This window comes from Heptranchias perlo, chromosome 27 (assembly GCF_035084215.1).
Source record: "Heptranchias perlo isolate sHepPer1 chromosome 27, sHepPer1.hap1, whole genome shotgun sequence".
NCBI classification, from domain to species: Eukaryota; Metazoa; Chordata; class Chondrichthyes; order Hexanchiformes; family Hexanchidae; genus Heptranchias; species Heptranchias perlo.
The window spans coordinates 15,586,210-15,609,698 of NC_090351.1; the positions used below are offsets into that span (position 1 = coordinate 15,586,210).

The following is a 23,489-nucleotide window of genomic DNA, read 5'->3' on the forward strand; positions in this document are numbered from 1 at the left end:
TCCCACCTCTCTCTCTTCCCCCCCCCCACCTCTCACACTTCCCCCCCCCCCCCCACCTCTCTCTCTTCCCCCCCCCCCACCACACACACAACCCCCCCCACCACACTCAACCCCCCCCACCACACACACCCCCCCCCCCACACACACAACCCCCCCCCACACACAACCCCCCCCCCCACACACACAACCCCCCCACCACACACACTCCCCCCTCACCTCACACTCTCCCCCCCCTCACATCCCCCCCACACATCAACCCCCCCCCCACCTCACTCTCTTCCCCCCCCCACCTCTCACACAACCCCCCCCCCCCCCACCACACACTCTCCCCCCCCCCCACCTCTCAACCCCCCCCCCCCCACCACACACTCCCCCCCCCCCCACCACACACTCTTCCCCCCCCCCACCTCACTCACCCCCCCCCCCCCCCACCTCACACCACTTCCCCCCCCCCCCCCACCACACACACAACCCCCCCCCCCCCACCACACTCACTCCCCCCCCCCCCCACCACACACACTTCCCCCCCCCCCCACCACACACACTCCCCCCCCCCCCCCCACCACACTCACATCCCCCCCCCCCCCCACCACACACTCTTCCCCCCCCCCCCCCCACCTCACTCTCAACCCCCCCCCCCCCACCTCTCTCACATCCCCCCCCCCCCCCCCACCCACTCACTCCCCCCCCCCCCCACCTCACACACTTCCCCCCCCCCCCCCCACCACTCACCTCTTCCCCCCCCCCCCCCCACCTCTCACTCAACCCCCCCCCCCCCCCACCTCTCTCACTTCCCCCCCCCCCCCACCTCACACTCTCCCCCCCCCCCCACCACACTCTCATCCCCCCCCCCCCACCACCTCTCATCCCCCCCCCCCCCACCTCTCTCTCATCCCCCCCCCCCACCTCTCTCACTTCCCCCCCCCCCCACCTCTCTCTCTTCCCCCCCCCCCCACCTCACACTCTTCCCCCCCCCCCACACCTCTCACACTTCCCCCCCCCCACCTCACACCCTCCCCCCACCTCTCACTCCCCCCCCACCTCCACCCCCCCCACCTCTCTCTCTCCCCCCCCACCTCACTCTCTCCCCCCCCCCACCCCCCCTCACTTCCCCCCCCCACCTCTCTCTCTTCCCCCCCCCCCCACCTCTCTCTCTTCCCCCCCCCCCACCTCTCTCTCTTCCCCCCCCCCCCCCCCACCTCTCCTCTTCCCCCCCCCCCCCACCTCTCTCTCTCCCCCCCCCCCCCCCACCTCTCTCTTCCCCCCCCCCCACCTCTCTCTCTTCCCCCCCCCCACCTCTCTCTCTTCCCCCCCCCCCCCACCTCTCTCTCATCCCCCCCCCCCCACCTCTCTCTCTTCCCCCCCCCCCCACCTCCTCTCTTCCCCCCCCCCACCTCTCTCTCTTCCCCCCCCCCCCCCACCTCTCTCTCTTCCCCCCCCCCCCACCTCTCTCTCTTCCCCCCCCCCCCACCTCTCTCTCTTCCCCCCCCCCCCCACCTCTCTCTCTTCCCCCCCCCCCCCCCACCTCTCTCTCTTCCCCCCCCCCCCCACCTCTCTCTCTTCCCCCCCCCCACCTCTCTCTCTTCCCCCCCCCCCCCCACCTCTCTCTCTTCCCCCCCCCCCCCCCCCACCTCTCTCTCTTCCCCCCCCCCCCCCACCTCTCTCTCTTCCCCCCCCCCCCCACCTCTCTCTCTTCCCCCCCCCCCCCTCCCCCCCCCCCCCCACCTCTCTCTCTTCCCCCCCCCCCCCACCTCTCTCTCTTCCCCCCCCCCACCTCTCTCTCTTCCCCCCCCCCCCACCTCTCTCTCTTCCCCCCCCCCCCACCTCTCTCTCTTCCCCCCCCCCCACCTCTCTCTCTTCCCCCCCCCCCCACCTCTCTCTCTTCCCCCCCCCCCCCACCTCTCTCTTTCCCCCCCCCCCACCTCTCTCTTCCCCCCCCCCCCCCACCTCTCTCTTCCCCCCCCCCCCCCCACCTCTCTCTCTTCCCCCCCCCCCCACCTCTCTCTCTCCCCCCCCCCCACCTCTCTCTCTTCCCCCCCCCCCACCTCTCTCTCTTCCCCCCCCCCCCCCACCTCTCTCTCTTCCCCCCCCCCCCCCACCTCTCTCTCTTCCCCCCCCCCCACCTCTCTCTCTTCCCCCCCCCCCACCTCTCTCTCTTCCCCCCCCCCCACCTCTCTCTCTTCCCCCCCCCCCACCTCTCTCTCTTCCCCCCCCCCACCTCTCTCTCTTCCCCCCCCCCCCTCTCTCTCTTCCCCCCCCCCCCCACCTCTCTCTCTTCCCCCCCCCCCCACCTCTCTCTCTTCCCCCCCCCCCACCTCTCTCTCTTCCCCCCCCCCCACCTCTCTCTCTTCCCCCCCCCCCACCTCTCTCTCTTCCCCCCCCCCCCACCTCTCTCTCTTCCCCCCCCCTCTCTTCTTCCCCCCCTCTCTTCTTTCCCCCCCCCTCTCTTCTTTCCCCCCCCCCTCTCTTCTTTCCCCCCCCCTCTCTCTTTCCCCCCCCCCTCTCTCTTTCCCCCCCCCTCTCTCTTTCCCCCCCCCCCTCTCTTTCCCCCCCCCCTCTCTTTCCCCCCCCCCTCTCTTTCCCCCCCCCTCTCTTCCTCCCCCCCCCCTCTCTTTCCCCCCCCCCTCTCTTTCCCCCCCCCCTCTCTTTCCCCCCCCCCTCTCTTTCCCCCCCCCCCTCTCTTTCCCCCCCCCCTCTCTTTCCCCCCCCCCTCTCTTTCCCCCCCCCCTCTCTTTCCCCCCCCCCTCTCTTTCCCCCCCCCTCTCTTTCCCCCCCCCCTCTCTTTCCCCCCCCTCTCTTTCCCCCCCCCCTCTCTTTCCCCCCCCCCTCTCTTTCCCCCCCCCCCCTCTCTTTCCCCCCCCCCCCTCTCTTTCCCCCCCCCCTCTCTTTCCCCCCCCCCTCTCTTTCCCCCCCCCCCTCTCTCTTCCCCCCCCCCCCCTCTCTCTTCCCCCCCCCCCCTCTCTTCCCCCCCCCCCTCTCTTCCCCCCCCCCCCTCTCTTCCCCCCCCCCCTCTCTTCCCCCCCCCCCTCTCTTCCCCCCCCCCCCTCTCTTCCCCCCGCCTCTCTTCCCCCCCTCTCTCTTCCCCCCCTCTTTTGGAATGACAAGGGCTACTTTTAGGTATATCTTTATTTGTATATTTTTCACTTTCACACAATGCTTAACCTTTCGTCCAGATATTGTGATCCTGTTGAGAACTGCTGCCTCGTTCCTGCGCTGCCACCTCGTGTTTTCGTCCTGGAACTGCATGCTTGACACTCAAGGCCAAGACACAGAACCTAATGTTACATTGACAGACTTTTGACACTATAAATGCCAATCACAGTGCCGCTTAAAGGCATAATAGGTACTCAATGTAAATGTTGGCATTTTTAAAATGAGGTTTCGCTGTGACAAAGCACGTTGTCACCCATTCACCTTTAATATATAATAGTTTATATAGATAGGTAAATATATGTAAATAGTAGAAGGAAGGTCTAAGACCAGGTAAAAGAAGAACTTGCATTTATTTAGCACCTTACATAAGCTCCGGAAGTCCCAAAGCGCTTCACAGCCAATGAAGTACTTTTGAAGTGTTATCAGTGTTGTAGGGAAACACGGCAGTCTATTTGCACACGGCAAGGTTCCACATACAGAGTTCTGAATGAGATAAATGACCAGATAATCTGTTTTTGATGGAGTAGGCTGAGGGATAAATGTTGGCCAGGACATCAGGAGACCTCCCTGCTCTTCAAATATGCCATTGGATCTTTCACATCCACTTAAGAGGACAGTTTAACGTCTCATCCGAAAGACAGCACCTCTGACAGTGCGGCACTCCCTCAGTACTACACTGGAATGTCAGCCTAGATTATGTACTCAAGTCTTGAAGTGGGGCTTGAACCCACAACCTTCTGACTCGGTGGCGAGAGTGCTACTACTGAGTCAAGGCTTACACCTTTATGCCCTTCAATGAATAAGTGTGTTAGAAATATAGATCATCAAGAAATAGCATAAGGGTTAATGAGTTCTGCGTATCAGTCTTCACAAAGACTCAAATGCATCCAATCTTTGTATATATTTTAGATTTCTAACCTTAGATAACAATCACAGTAAAGCAAGTGAAAATCTAATTTTATTAATCTATAATACACATCGCATTCTTCATAAATTTAAGATTATTGATTGGTTATTCTTCATTCTTTTTACATCAATAGCAAGTTATTGGGAGGTACAGCATTTCAGGAAGTGTCTAGGTCACCTCACGGAGCAGCCAGTCGTATATCTGCGATTAGTTTTGCCAATAGGTAACATTTAATCAATTACAGTATTACCCTTTTTATAATATCCATTTGAACAAATTAATGAAAGTTTCAAGGATTTTGTAATCATTGAGTGGCAGATGGTTTTTGGAAATAAACATCATGCTGATCCCTTGATAGTCCATTGGGATTTAAGTACAAGGCTATGGATCGCAGGTTGGCTGCTGTATTTATCCTGGAACACCGGCTGCCGTGTTGGCCATGATAGAAGCTGCACCAGCCGGCCTATAGCCCCTCTGAATGAGATTACCAATGTGCTGAATTGGGGACAGTTTTGCACTATAATCCTATCCCCACTAGAAACTGAATTTACACTACCCCAGCTCCTTTCACAAAAAGAGCCCTTCAGACAGGAGAATTTCATCAACCTGGACTTGATTTGAACCTAAATCCAGGGTGCCTTACCCACTGCATCATCCAGTTGCCCATTTCCCAATTTTTAAACCAAACCTGAATTATTTGTAATTTCATATGTACAATGCTCATACTGTACTATGTTTCATTAAACTAGGGTGTAACACTAACAGACCTGCAGGAAGCTGAGAAGACATTCAGCCGATCTCGTGCTGAGAGGCGAGCTCGGGAACAACAAGAGAAGGAGGAGAAGGAAAAGCAAGATGTAGAAAAGCAGGATGAGAAAGAAAAGCCATTAATAACTCGAGATTCAGAAGAGTGCAGGCAAAGATGGAGTAGGAACCAAGAGGAAGAGGTATGTTGAACTGATTGTAAAGAGCATCTAAAGAATTGTGAGCAGTCGAAAATTGGTGTAGCATGAAAGTGTTTGAATTTGTTATAAAAGCTAAATTATTTCAACTCCCTAATGAAGAGCATTGAGGCCAAATGTGGCACATTGACTGCCATACTGACCTCAAACAGCTAACTCAGTACAGACTAGGGATTAATCCTGGTATCTTCCTGGTCTTTGTGATTCAGCTCACTGAAGTATTGGCAAAGCAACTATCAAAGTTTTCATCATCAATTTAGTTAATGCAGATTATTATAAAGTTTGAAATCCATAGGGGAAAGAATGATAGGAAAATGTACTAGTCCTATAGACTCCAGTATGCTTTTTAGAATTTTTATTTTTTTAATAGTGTTAATGCAAGACCTGTCAGGTTGTTATAAAACTGGACAAACCTTTTGAGAGTTGGATTGGTTTGGTCAGCACGGCAGTGGTCTGCATGCATCACTGTTGGACCATTTCAGGACTCTTCCTTCCCTGATACAGGTAAAATATGACCCGATGTAATTCATGGCCAATATTTGACTGGCGTGTTGTTATTTTCAAAGTATTCCTTTCAGTTGTTTCCCAGTGTTTCCAGGTGATATAAAGAGGAATCTTGTGTCTTAAAACAAATTGGAACCCAATAAAATAGGTCACTTGTGTATGATATATTAAAGCTAGTTGCGTTAATGACTATCTGTGGATAATGTTGTGGAGAGTATATCAGGATTCATGACAAGTTCTGCAAAAGGGAATTGGATATATACTTGAGAAGGAAAAATTTTCAGGGCTGTGTGGAAAAAGCAGGGGAGTGGGACTAATTGGATAGCTCTTTCAAAGAGCTGACCTGGGCGTGATGGGCCGAATAGTCTCCTTCTGTGTTGTATGATTCTATGATTCATCACTGTTTAACTATTTGGTGTACTTTTCACTCACAGTTGCCAGTCTATTTCAGACAGTGGCTTTGTTGTAATTATCTGGAGTAGTTTCACTGTGATGGTATCGATTGAAGGAAAATATTGGCTAGCCATTATTCGGTGCTTTTGGTTGGGATCATCTTTCCTCATTTGCATGTTTTCTTTCGCTATATCCAGACTTTGTATTTATTTGCTTTTGGTTCTGCAGATTAACACTTCTTGCACTCACAAGCACAAGGGTGATCTCAGTGCCTTTTGCTGATTGAAAACAGCTACTAGAACTTGGGCTTCAATACTTTTTCCCTGCCCTTTGATTTTTTTTTCTGTGTCTCAGTGAATCATAGAATGATACAGCATAGAAGGAGACCATTCGGCCTGTCGTGCCTGTGCCTGCTCTTTGGTAGAGCTATCCAATTAGTCTCACACCCTTTCCCTTTCCCTATGGCCCTGCAAATTTTTCCCCTTCTAAATATTTGTCCAATTCCCTTTTGAAAGTTGTTCTTGAATCTGTTTCCACCACCCTTTCTGGCAGTGCATTCCAGATCAACATAACTCGCCATGTGAAATAAATTCTCATTGTCATCCTCGTCTCGCCTCTGGTTCTTTTGCCAGCTACCTTAAATCTGTGTCCTCTAGTTACCAACCCTTCTTCACTGGAAACAGTTTCTCCTTATTTTCTTTTATCAAAACCCTTCATGATTTGGAACACCTATTAAATCTCCCTTTAACCTTCTCTGCTGTAAAGAGAGCAATCCCAGCTTCTTGGGTTTCTCCACATGCCTTTCTTTTGTTTGGTAACTGCAGAGACAGTCTTATCTGAGATCAGGAGTGTGGGTATTGTGGTGAGATTAACATTCTCATAATCTGGTTCAGTGCATCAGAGCAATAGCTTTCTAATCCACTGAGTGGCGCTATTATCCTATTCCAGGTCCCTCACTGTGAAACCAACTTCACAAACTGTCAATATCCCGCACTGGATGGTGATGTTGAGGCCTTTTTAGAAGGATGTATTCTGGTTCTGATATCTGGATTCTGCACAGATGATGGAGATCAGTTTGTTTAGGGTCACTGGCCTCCATGTTACTGCTGCTTCAAATTGGGACAGAAAATTGATTCCATAATCATAAAAATATGTACTTAACAAAACTTTGGATGAACCCAAAATGCAGACATGTCCTTGAGAACTAAAAAGTCTCAACTAACTAGGACAAGCTATGGATTCCCAGGGACTGGATACTGCAGGAGCTGAAGCTAATGTCACTAAGAGAGCAAGAAGATTTACTCAGTGCAAATGGCTAAACCACTTAAGTTGTAATAAAATGGGTGAAGTTGAGCTGTTCTAATTGTTTTTTATATTTGTAAAATGCTAATATAATCCCAAAACAAAACTAATAAGAACTAATTGACAAATTTGTATGCAAAAGCTTAATTTGTATAATAATTTTGCAGCTAAAACATAATATATTAGTTTGATCCAAATACATCTGTTTACATTGACAGTGGAGGGGTAGGGAAGACTGTCCTCGGGGGGTGGGGGGGGGGGCGGAAATCTTGACCGTATGTATAAAAACTGTTGTGTATTTTTTCCTAACAAGTGTTCAGAGTTGTAAAGCATTTTTCCCTTGTAACCAGTCTGGGTATCGCCAATCACGATATACATCGCAACCAGATAGTCCAGCTGCACCTCTCGCATCGCCTTCTACATCAGGCAGCTTCCTGTACTCAAACACCCAACAAAACCGACTGAATGGGGTCATAGATCAAACGTCTTCTTACCTTTCGCACTCGAGGATTTTATCCAAGGAAATGGAGAGCAATGGTAATGTTTAAATTCGCTCAATGATCAAGAATATTTGTTGACCCTCTCATAGCATTGTCTTGAGGAATCATGCAAGCATATTTGCAAGTGATTTATGTGGTTTCCATATCCAGCCAGCAAAAGAGTGCTCTAATAGAGTTTGTAGTATGCATTAAAGTATTCCAACAAAAGTTTACTGTAGTTTAAAATTGGAATATTCTGATTTTTTTTTTTAATCCCTCCCTTGACAAAACAGATAGGAAAAGGATTTATACCACGCTTTTTGCCTATTTATGAACACTTGCCATTTAAGTAGTTTAATGGTTGCTCTGATTTTAACTAAGTAAGTTTGTTGAATCTTTAAACAGTGTTCCTGTACCACGTAAACATTTACCACATATTGTCTGCATGTGAACACACTGATAACACATCCGTTATATATTAAAATGCAGGGTGGGCTCAGCATTCCAAATGAATTGCCCCTGTAGGTGACACTTTGACAATAATGTTACATGACAGGGTCATCTAAAGGGAAAATTAGTAACACTCCTTCGGAACCATGCAACGGCATGGGTGGGGGTGAGGCTTAAGTGTTAAAGAAAAAATGAATAGAAACATAAAAGAGAAACTTCTTTACCCAGAGTGTGGTTAGAATGTGGAACTTGCTTACCACAAGGAGTAGTTGAGGTGACTAGCATAGATGCATTTAAGGGGAAGCTAGATAAACACATGAAGGAGAAAGGAATAGGCTGATAGGGTCAGATGAAGTAGGGAGGGAGGAGGCCCGTGTGGAGCATGAACACCAGCATGGACCTGTTGGGCTGAATGGCCTGTTTCTGTGCTGTACGTCCTATATCTATCTATGTAAATAAGCAAAGTGCATAGCCTCGAAAACCAAATAAAGAACAAGATAAAAGATACCAGCGGGTGGCTTCAGCCATATGCAGCCTTCATGAACTCCACAAATCAAAACAGCGCATGCAATGAAAATGATAGGAAAGATAAGTGATGTCTCAGCAAATCCCCATAAAAGAGCATAAGATACAACAGCAAGCAACGGGTAAGCTGAAAGCTCCTCCAGTGCAAAAGGAAGTGAAGGCAAGGTGGCAACTTTTTAAAGTTCATAAACGTCAGCTGAAAATATGACATTAAAGATTGGAAGTTGAAACCATAACGCTCGAGCTAAACCAAAAATCCAAAGCAAATTGCTGACCCCCCCCAACTGAGAAACTCCCATTGCCCTCCTCTTCCCGCTTCCCCTCCTCCTCCCTCTTGCTCCCTGCTTTTCCCTCTTCTCCCTTTGTCCTCCTGGCTTGCATCGCTCCTCTCGCCCACTCCTCTGGCAGTCTCTTGCCTGTCCTCCCGTCCGCAGCCCCCTCCGCTCCCCAACCACCGCCGCCCCCCCCCCTTGCATCCATCACAATTGGTATAATTTCAAGTCAAACAAAGTATCCTTTCAGCTGGAAATATGTTCCAATATTAGAACACCACTGAAGTGTTCCTATATGAATGATCAGTTGAGCTTGTGTAGTTTTCATATGTATGGCAATGTCTATTATTAGTAGGAGTTAATAATGAAAGTAGGTCATCTTTTGAAAAATTTTATTTTGCGATTGCTTGTTTTTAAAAAGATGACTCGGAGAAAGCAAATGAAGACGACAAGGATGCTAATGACCGACAGCTGTCAATAAGAGAACGGCGACGACCCAGAGAGAAGCGACGATCCACTGGAGTGTCGTACTGGACTCAAGATGTTAGTATTTCCTTTTGATGTCCTGTTAGGAATACATTAAATGAATGCTTGGCTTTGAAGAAACACCATCTTCAGTTGGTTACAATGATATGCCCAGAAAAGTGAGACTAGCATATTCCAGTGTTAACATTTTTCATCTAAGAAGGATGATCAAACAGTAAAATAGAAATTACATTTGGATTATTTCTGAAGCATCCAAAAATACTTGAAACTTTCAAAGAAATGTTAGTACTTTTGAAAACTACTTGTGTAGGCCATTTGATGGATGCTGTTTCTATCATGATGGTTTTTGATGCAGTTTAGTGAAGTTTTGGTACATTTGAAAGAGGCGATAAATTGAAGAGATTTTACTGATCCTATAACTTTTTTAAATGAAAAGCAATGTAATATTGAAATAATAATCTTCAATGTTGAATTAAGTTTCTGCTCCAACCACTAATGTTGGAAGTGAATTCCACAGCCTCGAAACCTCCTATGAAGAAGTTTCTACTGTCCTCCGTTCTTAATTTCTCACATTTAATCTGTGTTTATGGCCCTTCATTTTTGACCCATATATTACCAGAAACTGTCTGCTATCTACCTGTCCCATCCTTCCATAATTTAAACATCCATTTTGGGCCAAAAAAGGATAGATCTGAGTGTATTTTTAAATGGTGAAAAGCTAGGCACTGTGGAGGCCCAAAGAGATTATGGGGACCATGTCCATAGATCACTAAAATGCAGTAATCAGGTACAAAAAATAATCAAAAAGGCTAATGGAATGTTAGCCTTTATAATTAGAGGGCTAGAATATAAAGGGGAGGAAGTTTTGCTACAGCTATACAAAGCCCTGGTTAGATCACATTTGGAGTATTGTGTACAGTTCCGGGCACTGCATTTTAGAAAGAATATATTGGCCTTGAAGGGAGTGCAGCTCAGATTCATGAGAACGTTACCATGACTCCAAGGGTTAGATTATGAGGAGAGATTATATAAACTAGGCTTGTATTACCTGGAATAAAAAGGGTTAAGGGGTGATTTGATTGAGGATTTTAGGATTTTGAAAGGAAATGATAGGGTCGATGGAGAATTTTTTTCCTGGTGGGGGAGTCTAGGATAGTGTCTTAAAATTGGAGTCAGGCCATTCAGGAGAGAAGTTAGGAAACACTTTTTCATGCAAACGGTGGTAGAAGTGTGGCACGCTCTCCCACAAAAAGCAGTAGATGCTAGCTCAAATAATTTTAAATCTGAGATCAATAGATTTTGCTAGCCAAGGGTATTAAGGAATATGGAGCCAAGGTGGGTGGGTGGAGTTAGGATACAGATCAGCCATGATCTCACTGAATAATGGAACAGGCTTGAAGGACCGAATGGCCAACTCTTCCTGTTCCTATGTTCCTACTATGTAGCCATTCTGACAATATACTGTGGAATTGGGGACAGTTTTATTTGGTTTTTGGTTTTTATTTGTTTGCTGGTAGTGAGTGTTACAGTAGATGTTGGTTGCATATGTTAAGCAATTGGTGAGTGATGACAGCCACACTAAAGAATCAATGGTTGTGGTGTATCTACCAGCTCACAGTGTGAGCTTCAGTTGATTAATGTGAAGAATAAGTTCAAGAAAATTTTTATTTAAACATGCTGTTCATGGAGTGAGTAAAGCATTTTTAAAAACAAGATCTGGGTATATCTTAAAACAATATAGCTGTATTGGAGTTTTGAGCCTAAAGTCTTGTTTATACTACAAAACTCAGTAATTTATGAATTAAAATTCCTTTTAGATAAAACTGTGGAATTGATCCATGTTTGATTTGAATATCATTGTACAGATGTAAATATATTTGCTACATTGTTGAAGAAATACTCCAGGATAGGGCCCTTGTCTTATTATTTACCTGGAAAATTCAAAGCTGGCTGTAATTTAATGTTTTTAATGTATTATAAAAATAGAGCCATAGCCAAGAGTATTCCTTTAGATTTATGTCACGATGTGACTTGAATTTCAGTTCCTTAGTGGAATTTTGCTTTTCCTTAGGGTGATGAAAATGATGGAAAAGAGGAAGAGAAAGATATCCGGGTAAGCTTAAGTTTGGAGATGATAATGGTGTAAGCAGGCATGAAACAAAAACAGAAACGTGGTATTTTATCTGTTTTAAATGTGAATAGACTCATCATTTGGTGTTTTTTCTCAGAATTTTTGCAGTGGTATTTGTACAGAAAACAGCACTGTGGAAGCATTCATGCTACCCAAGTAACACAGGAGGTGGCTGGTGCCAGTTTGTCAAGACAAAACTGTGGATTTGTGTCATATTGAAGTTAGCCAAAGTAGTAGTCTTTTTTTGTGCTGAAAGACTTCAATGAGCAATATTACAAGCACTGCTTTCTTGTAAAAATGTTTTTTTGACAACTGCTGCAGAGGAGCACAGTTATATACCCAGGTAGTATCTGTAAAGGGAACCTAATGACTGAGCAGAGAGATCCCAATGTCAGTTGTGTTTATCCAGATAAATGTATTTCTGGGTAATCAGTCATAGGTCTGTACTCATTGCTATGTTGCAAGATCTGCAGTGTTTCAGCTTATTTAAGAAACTTTATTCTGCAGTTTTAAAAAGCAGCCTGTAGCTCTATATATTCCCCCTTTTGGTATTACCAGGTTACTTTGTCACTCAGCACCCAGTTGTTTTTGCTACAGCAGTATTTCAGGTTAATGATGGCAAAAGGTAAGTGAAACCATTTTGATCAAAATTTTTTCAAGATTTTTGGCACATTCCATAGTTTACTTTATAATGCATATTCCCTGTTCAACTGCTCTGGGAAAATTGAAGAAGTGGGTGATGAAGGAAAAAACTTTCCAGTGTTGGATCAGAAATACAAAAAGATAATGACATGTATATAACTGGCTGAAGAGTATCACAATCAAGAGCTACCACAGAAGGTTCAAGTTCATTCTGCCCTCACTGTGGCCACATCATATGCAAAGTATGTTGTGTGCCACGATCTGCAGGATAGCTACATAATGATTCAAAAACACAACACTGCAGTTGCTGGAAATCTGAAATAAAAACAGAGAATGCTGGAAGCACTCAGCAGGTCAGGCAGCATCTGTGGAGAGAGAAACAGAGTTAACGTTTCAGGTCGATGACTTGAATGAAAGGTCATCGACCTGAAATGTTAACCCTGTTTCTCTCTCCACTGATTCTGCCTGACCTGCTGAGTGTTCCCAGCGTTTTCTGTTTTTATTACATAATGATTCACCTGCTTTTACAAAACATTACTGTTGTCAACACAGGCTATCCGTGCTCAAAGCAGCCAATCAATTTCTACAGACAAAGCCATACTTCCTATGAACTGAAACTTAAAACCTTACGCATGGAGTAAATGGGTTAGTATGCTGCCGTGTTAACGATTGCTGTTTTACCATGGTATTTAGCAGCAGAATAACTTGATGCTCATCATGCAGTCTTGACCTCTTCAACAGGTAGAAAAACACCACCATATCAGACCATATAATTCAGGCTAAAGCTATAAGTTAGATTTATTACTAAAATTAAATTTGTACAGAGGCCAAATAAATATAAAATGATCTAGATTGTAAGTCAGTTTTCAGAATATTTTAACTGAGCCCTTTGATCTATTTACATAGGTGTATGTCTTCGTAACCACAAAGTTGTAGCTGCTCACCATTTTGTCAGTACGTCTTGAAAGAAAATACCTAACAGTCTAGATTCGGGAAAAGGTCAACAAAGTACATTCTCACAATGTGCCTCTTAAACCTCTGCAGCTGCTGCCACCGGGCCACAATTTGCACTGAAGGAGCATACAGAGAGGTGGCCTCTGAAGTCAGGCCAGAAATTGCAGTAACAGGGTGAGGAGAAGCAGTTGCTGGACTCGGGCCAGAAATGAATGGGGCGCAGAGTACTGGTACACCAGGCAATGGCAGTGGAGCACTAGCAAGGAGGAGGTCCTTGAGAACCAATAGAAGGGGGAAGGTAGAAAAAGTCACTGTTGGAGGGTGTGGGAAACCAGAATGCTGCCAACAGTGTGAGCATTGCTAAGAGTGGAGAAAAAGTGCCAGAGTGCAGCACAGAGTGAGATTCCTCTCTGTGCTGTTGCAGAACAGCATAGTAGGGGGAGCAAGAACCAAGAGAAAGCTGGACAGTAAATTTTGAACAGATAAAATAACTAGATTTTGAAGTGTTAAACATCACATGAAATATTAACTTACCTGAGCAGTTTTTAAAAAAGAAATCAAGCATCAGAAAAGAATGAAAAAGCTGAGTGCTTTGACTCAGCAGTGCCACAGTGGTCAATACCTAGAACTGCAGGGAGGCACGAACTGAGCTGTATTGAGGATTTGCAGTCTCACAGACTTTTGTGACTGAAAAATGTGACAGAGCTGTGAATGGGAAAACCTTATTATAGTGCTATCTATAGGAATTATGGGCAATCACAAATGTAAGAGGGATGTGGACACAATTAACATGGCAATTTCTAAGGAATGTTTACAGGTGATGGGACGTTTTTTTTTGTATGTATTAAAAATGGTAAATGACTGCAACATTGCATGGGTATTGTGTCTGTTGGTGGCACTGTGAGGGTGGCACTATGTGAGTCATTAATTACAGTGGGGCTTGCCTGACATTATGACCTCTCCCTCCTCTGACTCAGTATTATATGTGCCCACTTCAAAAAGATTTCAATGGAAATCTCAAATCTTTAATTTTGCTGCTCTCTTGACTAGTTGCAGAAAACTTACCCAAGCATTTAAAGTAGGTTAATGTCAAGTATAAGCGGAGACCAGCCTAATACTATCTGATCAATCCTCCATGATCCCTCAGGTTCTTAGTGCTGAATCCTAACTTGATCTTCAGGAGCAGCATACATCACAACAAACTCTTCCCTTAGCAACAAAGTCAAACACCATCAAATTTAATTCTGCACATTACAACTGATGGTCCATCATTGGAAAGTGTGTGCCACACATTGGCTTCTGACTGACGTGCGTGAGAAGCCCGGATCTTAATTCTTAAATCAAATGCAAAATACTGCAGATGCTGGAAATCTGAAATAAAAACAGAAAATGCTGAAGAAGCTCAACAAGTCAGGCAGCATCTGTGGAAAAAGAAAGAGTTAATGTTTCAGGACGAAGACCTGTTGTCAGAACTGAGGAACGGAGCTGAGCTTCTCCAGCATTTTCTGTTTTTATCTCAATTCATAAACCCCACCTCACACACTGAATATAGATTTGATATTCTTTCTTCCCTGCTCACCTCCCCATGCCTCCTACCTTCTCCTCCCTCGACCCTCCCCCTCCTCCACTGCGCACCATCTTGGCCTCAACCCTCATTACCGACTAGCATTTTGAATCTGGCATTCTGATTAGTTCCTTTGGCCTTGACTTCCCACGTGCAACACTACGGAAGATCATCTATTGTATTAAAAATCTAACATCTGTGCTTTCCATTATAAACTCATTTCTACATTTGTAACGGAAACTGCCTATGTAATCTTGTCACATTGTAAATGCACCCTCCTGTCAGTGAAGATGCATGTTCGTTCTCTCTCTCTCTCTCTCTCTCTCTCTCTCTCTCTCTGTGTTTTTGTTTAAGTTGCAATTGATGTGTTTGTGAAGGTTGATATGAATTTAGTTAGAGAAAAGACATACCCATACTGATTTACAATCCCATGTCTTGTCCATTACAAAGACCAGCAACTTTTGTTTGTGAAACATCACTTGCCCCTTCCCCCAGCTCAGCCCATCAGCCACTGAAACCCACATACTTACTTTCATTACCCGCAGACTCAATTATTCTTGTGCTCTCCTTATTGGCCTCCCATCCTCCACCCTTCATAAACTGCAGCTCGTCCAAAACTCTAATTTGCATCTCTTGTTTAATACCAAAGCCTGTTTGCCCCTCACCCCGATCCTTGCAGATAGTCATTGGTTCACAGTCCACCAGAACCTTAAGCTTTAACAGTTTCTCCATGGCCTTTAAATCCCGCCCCCCCCCCCCCCCCCACCCGTGTCCTTGTGTCCTTACCTTTCTCTATCTCCATAAGCTCATCCAATCCTGCAACCCCAGCTGCCGAACTCTCAGTTCCTCTGACTCTGGCCTCTCGTGCATCCGCTCTCACTTTTCTACACCTTTGGCTGTCTAAGTCCCTCTCTGTGGAAATTCTTCTCCAAAACTCATCAGTTCCCCCTCTGCTTTAACACTCTGTTTAAAGCCCAACTCCTTGACCCAGATCATCCCTTCTAATCTCTCCTATGGCTTGGCATCCATTTTCGTCATGCCTGTCAAGTTCCTTGGGACATTTTTCTACATTAAAGGTGCTATTCAAATACAAATCCTAGTAAAGCAATTCATTTTCTCCTAACAACACCATGGCTTTGCTTTGAGTCCTTCTTTTAGATCTACTTACATTCAGTGAGTGCCATCAACTCCCAACTACCTAAATGCCATAATGACTGTGTTTCATGATTGTAGTGACCAATTGTCTGTAATGAGAGAACCAATTTTCCTCTCAAACCAGAAAAACAATATTTGTGCAATCCACGATGTAAAGAAATATATTTGTTAGGGCATGTCAGCTACATTGGTCCTGATGTCATACAATAGCTGTACAACTTTCAAGCCTGACCATACATATCACACTCATAACTTAATTGTCAATTTGTTACAAAATCATCACACTGGGATCAGTGTGGTATTCTATATGTTATCCCCTTTCCCATAAAGCATCTTTAATATAATAGAGTCCCTTCTCCTTCCCCAACATCCTCCAGACCATCAGCATAGTCACTGTTGCTTCCTCACTTTCATTCTACAATATAATAGATAAAATGGTACAAATGTCCTGCTCATGTTGTTTCTCCATTACTTTTGAAGTATCAAAATATAAAGAAACAAAGGCAGTCATACCAGAGTCAGACTGTATGCAGCCTCTTAATTGACTTCACCAATCAGACTTAAAAATGAAGAGAATCAAAAAGCCAGGTTTGCTGATCTGCAGCCTGAACAGCAGTTAAACTTTGAGCTCAAGCAGTGTTTAATTCTCAGCAATTAGACTTTGTGCCCTAGAAGGGAGAAAGCTTTATCTTAGTAACAGAATAATGTATTGTGTATTATGTAACGTTCATGTCCTTATGAACCGCCTATCGCCTGACTTACTTTTAAAAAATTAATTCATGGGGTGTGGGCGTCGCTGGCGAGGCCGGCATTTATTGCCCATCCCTAATTGCCCTTGAGAAGGTGGTGGTGAGCCGCTTTCTTGGAACCGCTGCAGTCAGTGTGGTTAAGGTTCTCCCACAGTGCTGTTAGGAAGGGAGTTCCAGGATTTTGACCCAGCGTCAATGAAGGAACGGCGAAATATTTCCAAGTCAGAATGGTGTGTGACTTGGAGGGGAATGTGCAGGTGGTGGTGTTACCATGTGCCTGCTGCTCTTGGCCTTCTAGGTGGTGAAGTCGCAGGTTTGGGAGGTGCTGTTGAAGAAGCCTTGGCGAGTTGCTGCAGTGCATCCTGTGGATGGTACACACTGCAGCCACAGTGCGCCGGTGCTGAAGGGAGTGAATGTTTAGGGTGGTGGATGGGGTGCCAATCAAGCGGGCTGCTTTGTCCTGGATGGTGTCGAGCTTCTTGAGTGTTGTTGGAGTTGCACTCATCCTGGCAAGTGGAGAGTATTCCATCACACTCCTGACTTGTGCCTTGTAGATGATGGAAAGGCTTTGGGGAGTCAGGAGGTGAGTCACTCGCCGAACAATACCCAGCCTGTGACTTGCTCTTGTAGCCACAGTATTGATATGGCTGGTCCAGTTAAGTTTCTGGTCAATGGTGACCCCCAGGATGTTGATGGTGGGGGATTCGGTGATGGTAATGCTGTTGAATGTCAAGGGGAGGTGGTTAGACTCTCTCTTGTTGGAGATGGTCATTGCCTAGCATTTGTCTGGCGCGAAAGTTACTTGCCACTTATCAGCCCAAGCCTGGATGTTGTCCAGGTCTTGTTGCATGCGGGCACAGACTGCTTCATTATTTGAGGGGTTGCGAATGGAACTGAACACTGTGCAATCGCTAGTGAACATCCCCATTTCTGACCTTATGATGGAGGGAAGGTCATTGATGAAGCAGCTGAAGATGGTTGGGTTTAGGACACTGCCCTGAGGAACTGCTGCAGCAATGTCCTGGGGCTGAGATGATTGGCCTCCAACAACCACTACCATCTTCCTTTGTGCTAGGTATGACTCCAACCACTGGAGAGTTTCCCCCCTGATTCCCATTGACTTCAATTTTACCAGGGCTCCTTGGTGCCACATTCAGTCAAATGTTGCCTTGATGTCAAGGGCAGTCACTCTCACCTCACCTCTGGAATTCAGCTTTTTTGTCCATGTTTGGACCAAGGCTGTAATGAGGTCTGGAGCTGAGTGGTCCTGGCAGGAACCCAAGCTGAGCATCGGTGAGCAGGTTATTGGTGAGTAAGTGCCACTTGATAGCTCTGTCAATGACACCTTCCATCACTTTGCTGATGATTGAGAGTAGACTGATGGGGCGGTAATTGGCTGGATTGGATTTGTCCTGCTTTTTGTGGACAGGACATAGCTGGGCAATTTTCCACATTGTTGCGTAGATGCCAGTGTTGTAGCTCTACTGGAACAGCTTGGCTGGAGGAGCAGCTAGTTCTGGAGCACAAGTCTTCAGCACTACAGCTGGGATGTTGTTGGGGCCCATAGCCTTTGCTGTATCCAGTGCACTCGGCCGTTTCTTGATATCACGTGGAGTGAATCGAATTGGCTGAAGACTGGCTTCTGTGATGGTGGGGATATCGGGAGGAGGCCGAGATGGATTGTCCAATCGGCACTTCTGGCTGAAGATGCTTGCAAATGCTTCATCCTTGTCTTTTGCAGTCACATGCTGGACTCCGCCATCATTGAGGATGGGGATGTTTGCAGAGACTCCTCCTCCTGTTAGTTGTTTAATTGTCCACCACCATTCACGACTGGATGTGACAGGACTGCAGAGCTTTGATCTGATCCGTTTGTTGTGGAATCGCTTAGCTCTGTCTACAGCATGTTGCTTCCGCTGTTTGGTATGCATATAGTCCTGAGTTGTAGCTTCACCAGGTTGGCACCTCATTTTTCGGTACGCCTGGTGTTACTCCTGGCATGCTCTTCTACACTCTTCATTGAACCAGGGTTGATCCCCTGGCTTGTTGGTAATGGTAGAGTGAGAAATATGCCGGGCCATGAGGTTACAGATTGTGCTGGAATACAATTCCGCTGCTGCTGATGGCCCACTGCGCCTCATGGATATGCCCAGTTTTGAGCTGCTTGATCTGTTCTGAATCTATCCCATTTAGCATGGTGGTAGTGCCACACAACACATTGGATGGTGTCCTCAGTGCGAAGGTGGGACTTCATCTCCACGAGGACTGTGCGGTGGTCACTCCTACCAATACTGTCATGGACAGATGCATTTGCGACAGGTAGATTGGTGAGGACGAGGTCAAATAAGTTTTTCCCCTTGTGTTGGTTCGCTCACCACCTGCTGCAGGCCCAGTCTGGCAGCTATGTCCTTCAGGACTCAGCCAGCTCGGTCAGTAGTGGTGCTATCGAGCCACTCTTGGTGATGGACATTGAAGTCCCCCACCCAGAGGACATTCTGTGCCCTTGCTACCCTCAGTGCTTTCTCCAAGTGGTGTTCAACATGGAGAAGGACTGATTCAGGGTGGTAGGTGGTAATCAGCAGGAGATTTCCTTACCCATGTTTGACCTGATGCCATGAGATTTCATGGGATCCAGGGTCAATGTTGAGGACTTCCAGGGCCACTCCCTCCTGACTGTATATCAGTGTACCGCCACCTCTGGTGGGTCTGTCCTGCCGGTGGGACAGGACATACCCAGGGATGGTGATGGAAGAGTCTGGGACGTTGGCTGAAAGGTATGATTCTGTGAGCATGGCTATGTCAGGCTGTTGCTTGACTAGTCTGTGGGACAGCTCTCCCAATTTTGGCACAAGTCCCCAGATGTTAGTGAGGAGGACTTTGCAGGGTCGACTGGGCTTGGTTTGTCTTTGTCGTGTCCGGTGCCTAGTGGTCCAACACCGGGTGGTCCGTCCAGTTTTATTCTTCTTACGACTTTTTTAGTGAGATTTTACAACTGCGTGGCTTGCTAGGTCATTTCAGAGGGCAATTAAGAATCAACCACATTGCTGTGGGTCTGGAGTCACATATAGGCCAGACCGGGTAAGGACGGCAGGTTTCCTTCCCTAAAGGACATTAGTGAACCAGATGGGTTTTTACGACAATCTGGTAGTTTCATAGCCACCATTACTGATACTAGCATTTTAATTCCAGATTTTATTTAATTAATTGAATTTAAATTCCCCAGCTGCCGTGGTGGGATTTGAGCTCATGACTCATGACTCCGGATTATTAGTCCAGGCCTCTGGATTACTAGTCCAGTAACATAACCATTACGCTACCGTTCCGTTACTGTAAACAACACCATGGTGATCCTCTAGTGTATATGTAAAAAGGGTCTTGCCTGTATCTGTCACACCTAAGGTGTCATGTTTGATATGCAAGGTTACAACAACAGCTTGCATATAATACAGCGTCTTTAACATAATAAAAGGTCCCAAGGTGCTTCACAGGAGTGTTATCAAACAAAATTTGACACTGAGCCGTATAAGGAGGTATTAGGACAGGTGACCAAAAGCTTGGTCAAAGAGAGAGGTTTTAAGAAGCATCTTAAAGGAGGATAGAGAAGTGGAGAGGTTTAGGGAGGAAATTCCAGAGCTTAGGGTCCAGGCAGCTGGAGGCACAGCCGCCAATGTTGGAGCGATTAAAATCAGGGATGCGCAAGAGGCCAGAATTGGAGGAGCACAGAGATCTCGGACGGCTGTAGGGCTGGAGGAGGTTACAGAGATAGGGAGGGGCAAGGCCATGGAAGGATTTGAAAACAAGGATGAGAATTTTAAAATTGAGGCGTTCCCGGACCGGGAGCCAATGTTGGTCAGCGAGCACAGGGGTTACGGGAGAACGGTACTTGGTGTGAGTTAGGATACAGGCAGCAGAGTTTTGGATGAGCTCAAATTTATGAAGGGTGGAAGATGGGAGGCCAGCCAGGAGAGCATTGGAATAGTCCAGTCTCGAGGTATCAAAGGCATGGATGAGGGTTTCAGCAGAGGATGAGCTGAGGCAGGGGCAGAGACGGACGATGTTATGGAGGAGGAAGTAAGTGGTCTTAGTGATGGACCGGATATGTGGTCAGAAGCTCACCTCAGGGTCAAATCGGATGCCAAGGTTGCGAATGGCCTGGTTCAGCCTCATAATGGCCAGGGAGAGGGATGGAGTCAGTGGGTAGGGAACGGAGTTTGTGGCGTGGACCTAATACAATGATTTCGATCTTCCCAATATTTAGTTGGGAATATTTAAGTGGTTAGTGTTACACTTGCAGCTGACTGGCTCAAATTTAATGTTCACAAAAGTGCAGACAAAAAAGAACAGTTAGGAAATGGACTTATCAAAAGCAAGTAAAGCAGGTTCATAAACCTCCAGTGAGAACTTGCTAAGATCTTGCAAGGTGAACCAATTAAGAATAAAAAGTTAGCAAAACCAGAATATTTCCATGATTGTCAATGATACTGGCCATTCATAGAGCATCCCAGAACTTGCTGTTTGTCAGCCCAGCATCATCTTCACTTCTGGGCATCAAAAGATTATTGAGGATGAAAACCTCATTGAAACCATTTACAGGAGCAGTGGAAAGAACCTGGAACTATTTTTTTGTGTAATACTTCAAAGCAAGGTGAAGCATGAACTTTGCAATCTCTGAGGTAACTATGCTGGGAAAGGGGAAAAATATAATTCATTATGTTCAAAGGCCCTTGATAATTTTTATTTAAATTTTGTAATATATCCTGGAGCAGTTGCACTTCCTTGAATATGATTAAAGCAGGTGACACATTATTTCATTTTGGTAGGAGGTTCTGAATAAAACTCCTGAATTTAAATGCTTATTTAAGCAGACCCTTTTAGTAATACTAAGTACTGTTGCAAAGATATTTGGTAAAGAAGGAAAGGTATAAATTAGCTTAATATTTTTTTTATTCTTGGCCCTTAATACAAACCTCTATCCTAAAGAGATGGGACATTTGAGGTGAAGAGTTGCTTACCTCCTGTGAGATATGCACAGATTGATATATTTATATAACTCCACTATGTGAGTAGAACAAAATGACATATCGATCTGCAGTGGGTAAGGAAACTACAATTCACTGGCTCGGAACAAATCAAAAAAATTGTTCGATATTGCTGAGCAAAAATATTACAAACTTCTTTTCAAATCTTTCCACTAAAGATCTGCACCTCCCTCTCCCACCCCCCACTCCAAACTGCAACAGTATAACCTCTTAATTCAGTAAGAGAAGCACCACAGGAGATCTGCAAGTCTGGAATGCCTATTTTCAGTAAGTTCCTAATGTTTCATGCTATAAATTTAAATTGTAGAGGACTGTATAGAGTCAAAGAATCCTGGGCATCTGCTGAAGTGTACACAGAACAAATGGAAAGAAGTAATTCCCAGCAAAAAAAAAAGCTACTGTAGCCCCCTACTAGTTTTTAAGCCTTATGTTTGAAACCTTCAGTACCTGAAATGAAACATCCAGTGGCTTGTTATTTCAGGGAGAATCATCTTGTAAGTTTATTCTAGAAAAAAAATGCCAGCTTTTGCATTTGTAAATATACCAGCAAATCTGCCTTAAAAAGACTCTCCTGTTGTTTCAAAGCAGGAAATGAAAATGTCACATTGGTACAGTAGATGGTGCTGTTCTGAGGTTGAATGAAAATACAGGCCCCATTTTTGAATAATCTTCAAAAAAAAACATAATTGGCATGAATCTGGCATTAAAGTTTCTTTTGACTTTGATTTTGATTATTTCCCAATATGGTTTAAATCAACATTTGTTGCTAGTGGCAATTATGAAGGAGTGGATCGTACTAATTTAAGGTCCCTTTTTTGATATTGCTAGGCCTTCCAATCATCTCTGCTCTGTAATACCCAGACTGGGCTTTAATACTGATACAATTGGCAACCTTTCATTCAATTTATGTTATCTTTTTATATTCTGGTATCATTGTTGGATAATGCTAAATATTGAGTAAGCAACATCATTGGTTTGTGTGACTTGCCCAATGAATCTATTTTTATTGTATCACATTTCTACACCTTTTTCAGTTGATACCAAGAGAAAGTTTGCATTTGCAACTTTTTGGAATAGAAAAAATTGTAAAATGGCCAAAGCTACCTTCATAATCAGCATATGTATGCAAGCAGGAGCCAGAGAAACCACAGGGTAAAAGGAAACCAAACCAAGTGATGATAGAATACTCCAGGAATTGAGACATGGAAGTAGAAGGGACTTTTTTTTGTTTAATTTTCATTTTTATAAAATGGTGCTTTTATGGTAGCAGGATTATAGTTCTTTTAAATTTGATGTAAAATCAAACAGCAGCTATAAACCTGCTAACACTGACTGTAACATTGAGCTGTTTTTGTTAACCCATGAATCCTCAAGGTCATGAAAAGGCTTGGCAGTGAACACATTTTTTAAAAAACTTTTCCTTGGGAAAATTAACTTAAAACCAACAGTAGTATTATAGTGAAGCATTGTTTTTAGACATTTGGATTTTTTTTTAATGAAATCTGTGAATGAGATCCTCTCAAAGTTCTTAATTGTACAAAAATGTGTTAATTAACAGGCATGACCAGAGAGGGTTTCTCTTTCTTTTGAAGATAGAAACATTAAAGATATGGCATATTAGTGCCTTACAGTAAAGAAGTATTTGTTCAAATAATGTGGAGTGATCTGGTTTCACACTTTTGGAATAATAAAGTTTTGTAAACTAGTTTATTTTGATGTTATAAAACTTTTGTAGCCAGAACTACAACAATAAAATTACTATTTTCATTGGACAGGATAGCAGTCATTACTCCACTGCTGCACAATATATTAATGCTGATTT

The 23,489-nt window shown here is 45.2% G+C and overlaps 1 protein-coding gene across 5 annotated transcripts in view; it reads left to right on the forward strand.

Moving 5' to 3' along the window:
- The window catches only part of LOC137344427 (protein phosphatase 1 regulatory subunit 12A-like), a 211,413-nt gene that overhangs the window by 133,529 nt on the left and 54,395 nt on the right, over positions 1-23,489 (forward strand). For all 5 annotated transcript variants that reach the window (XM_068007389.1, XM_068007392.1, XM_068007388.1 and 2 more), the window contains 4 exons: positions 4,810-5,007; positions 7,572-7,758; positions 9,369-9,490; positions 11,505-11,546. In XM_068007389.1, the coding sequence (XP_067863490.1) occupies positions 4,810-5,007; positions 7,572-7,758; positions 9,369-9,490; positions 11,505-11,546 (549 nt within the window). The remainder of the gene's footprint in view (positions 1-4,809; positions 5,008-7,571; positions 7,759-9,368; positions 9,491-11,504; positions 11,547-23,489) is intronic.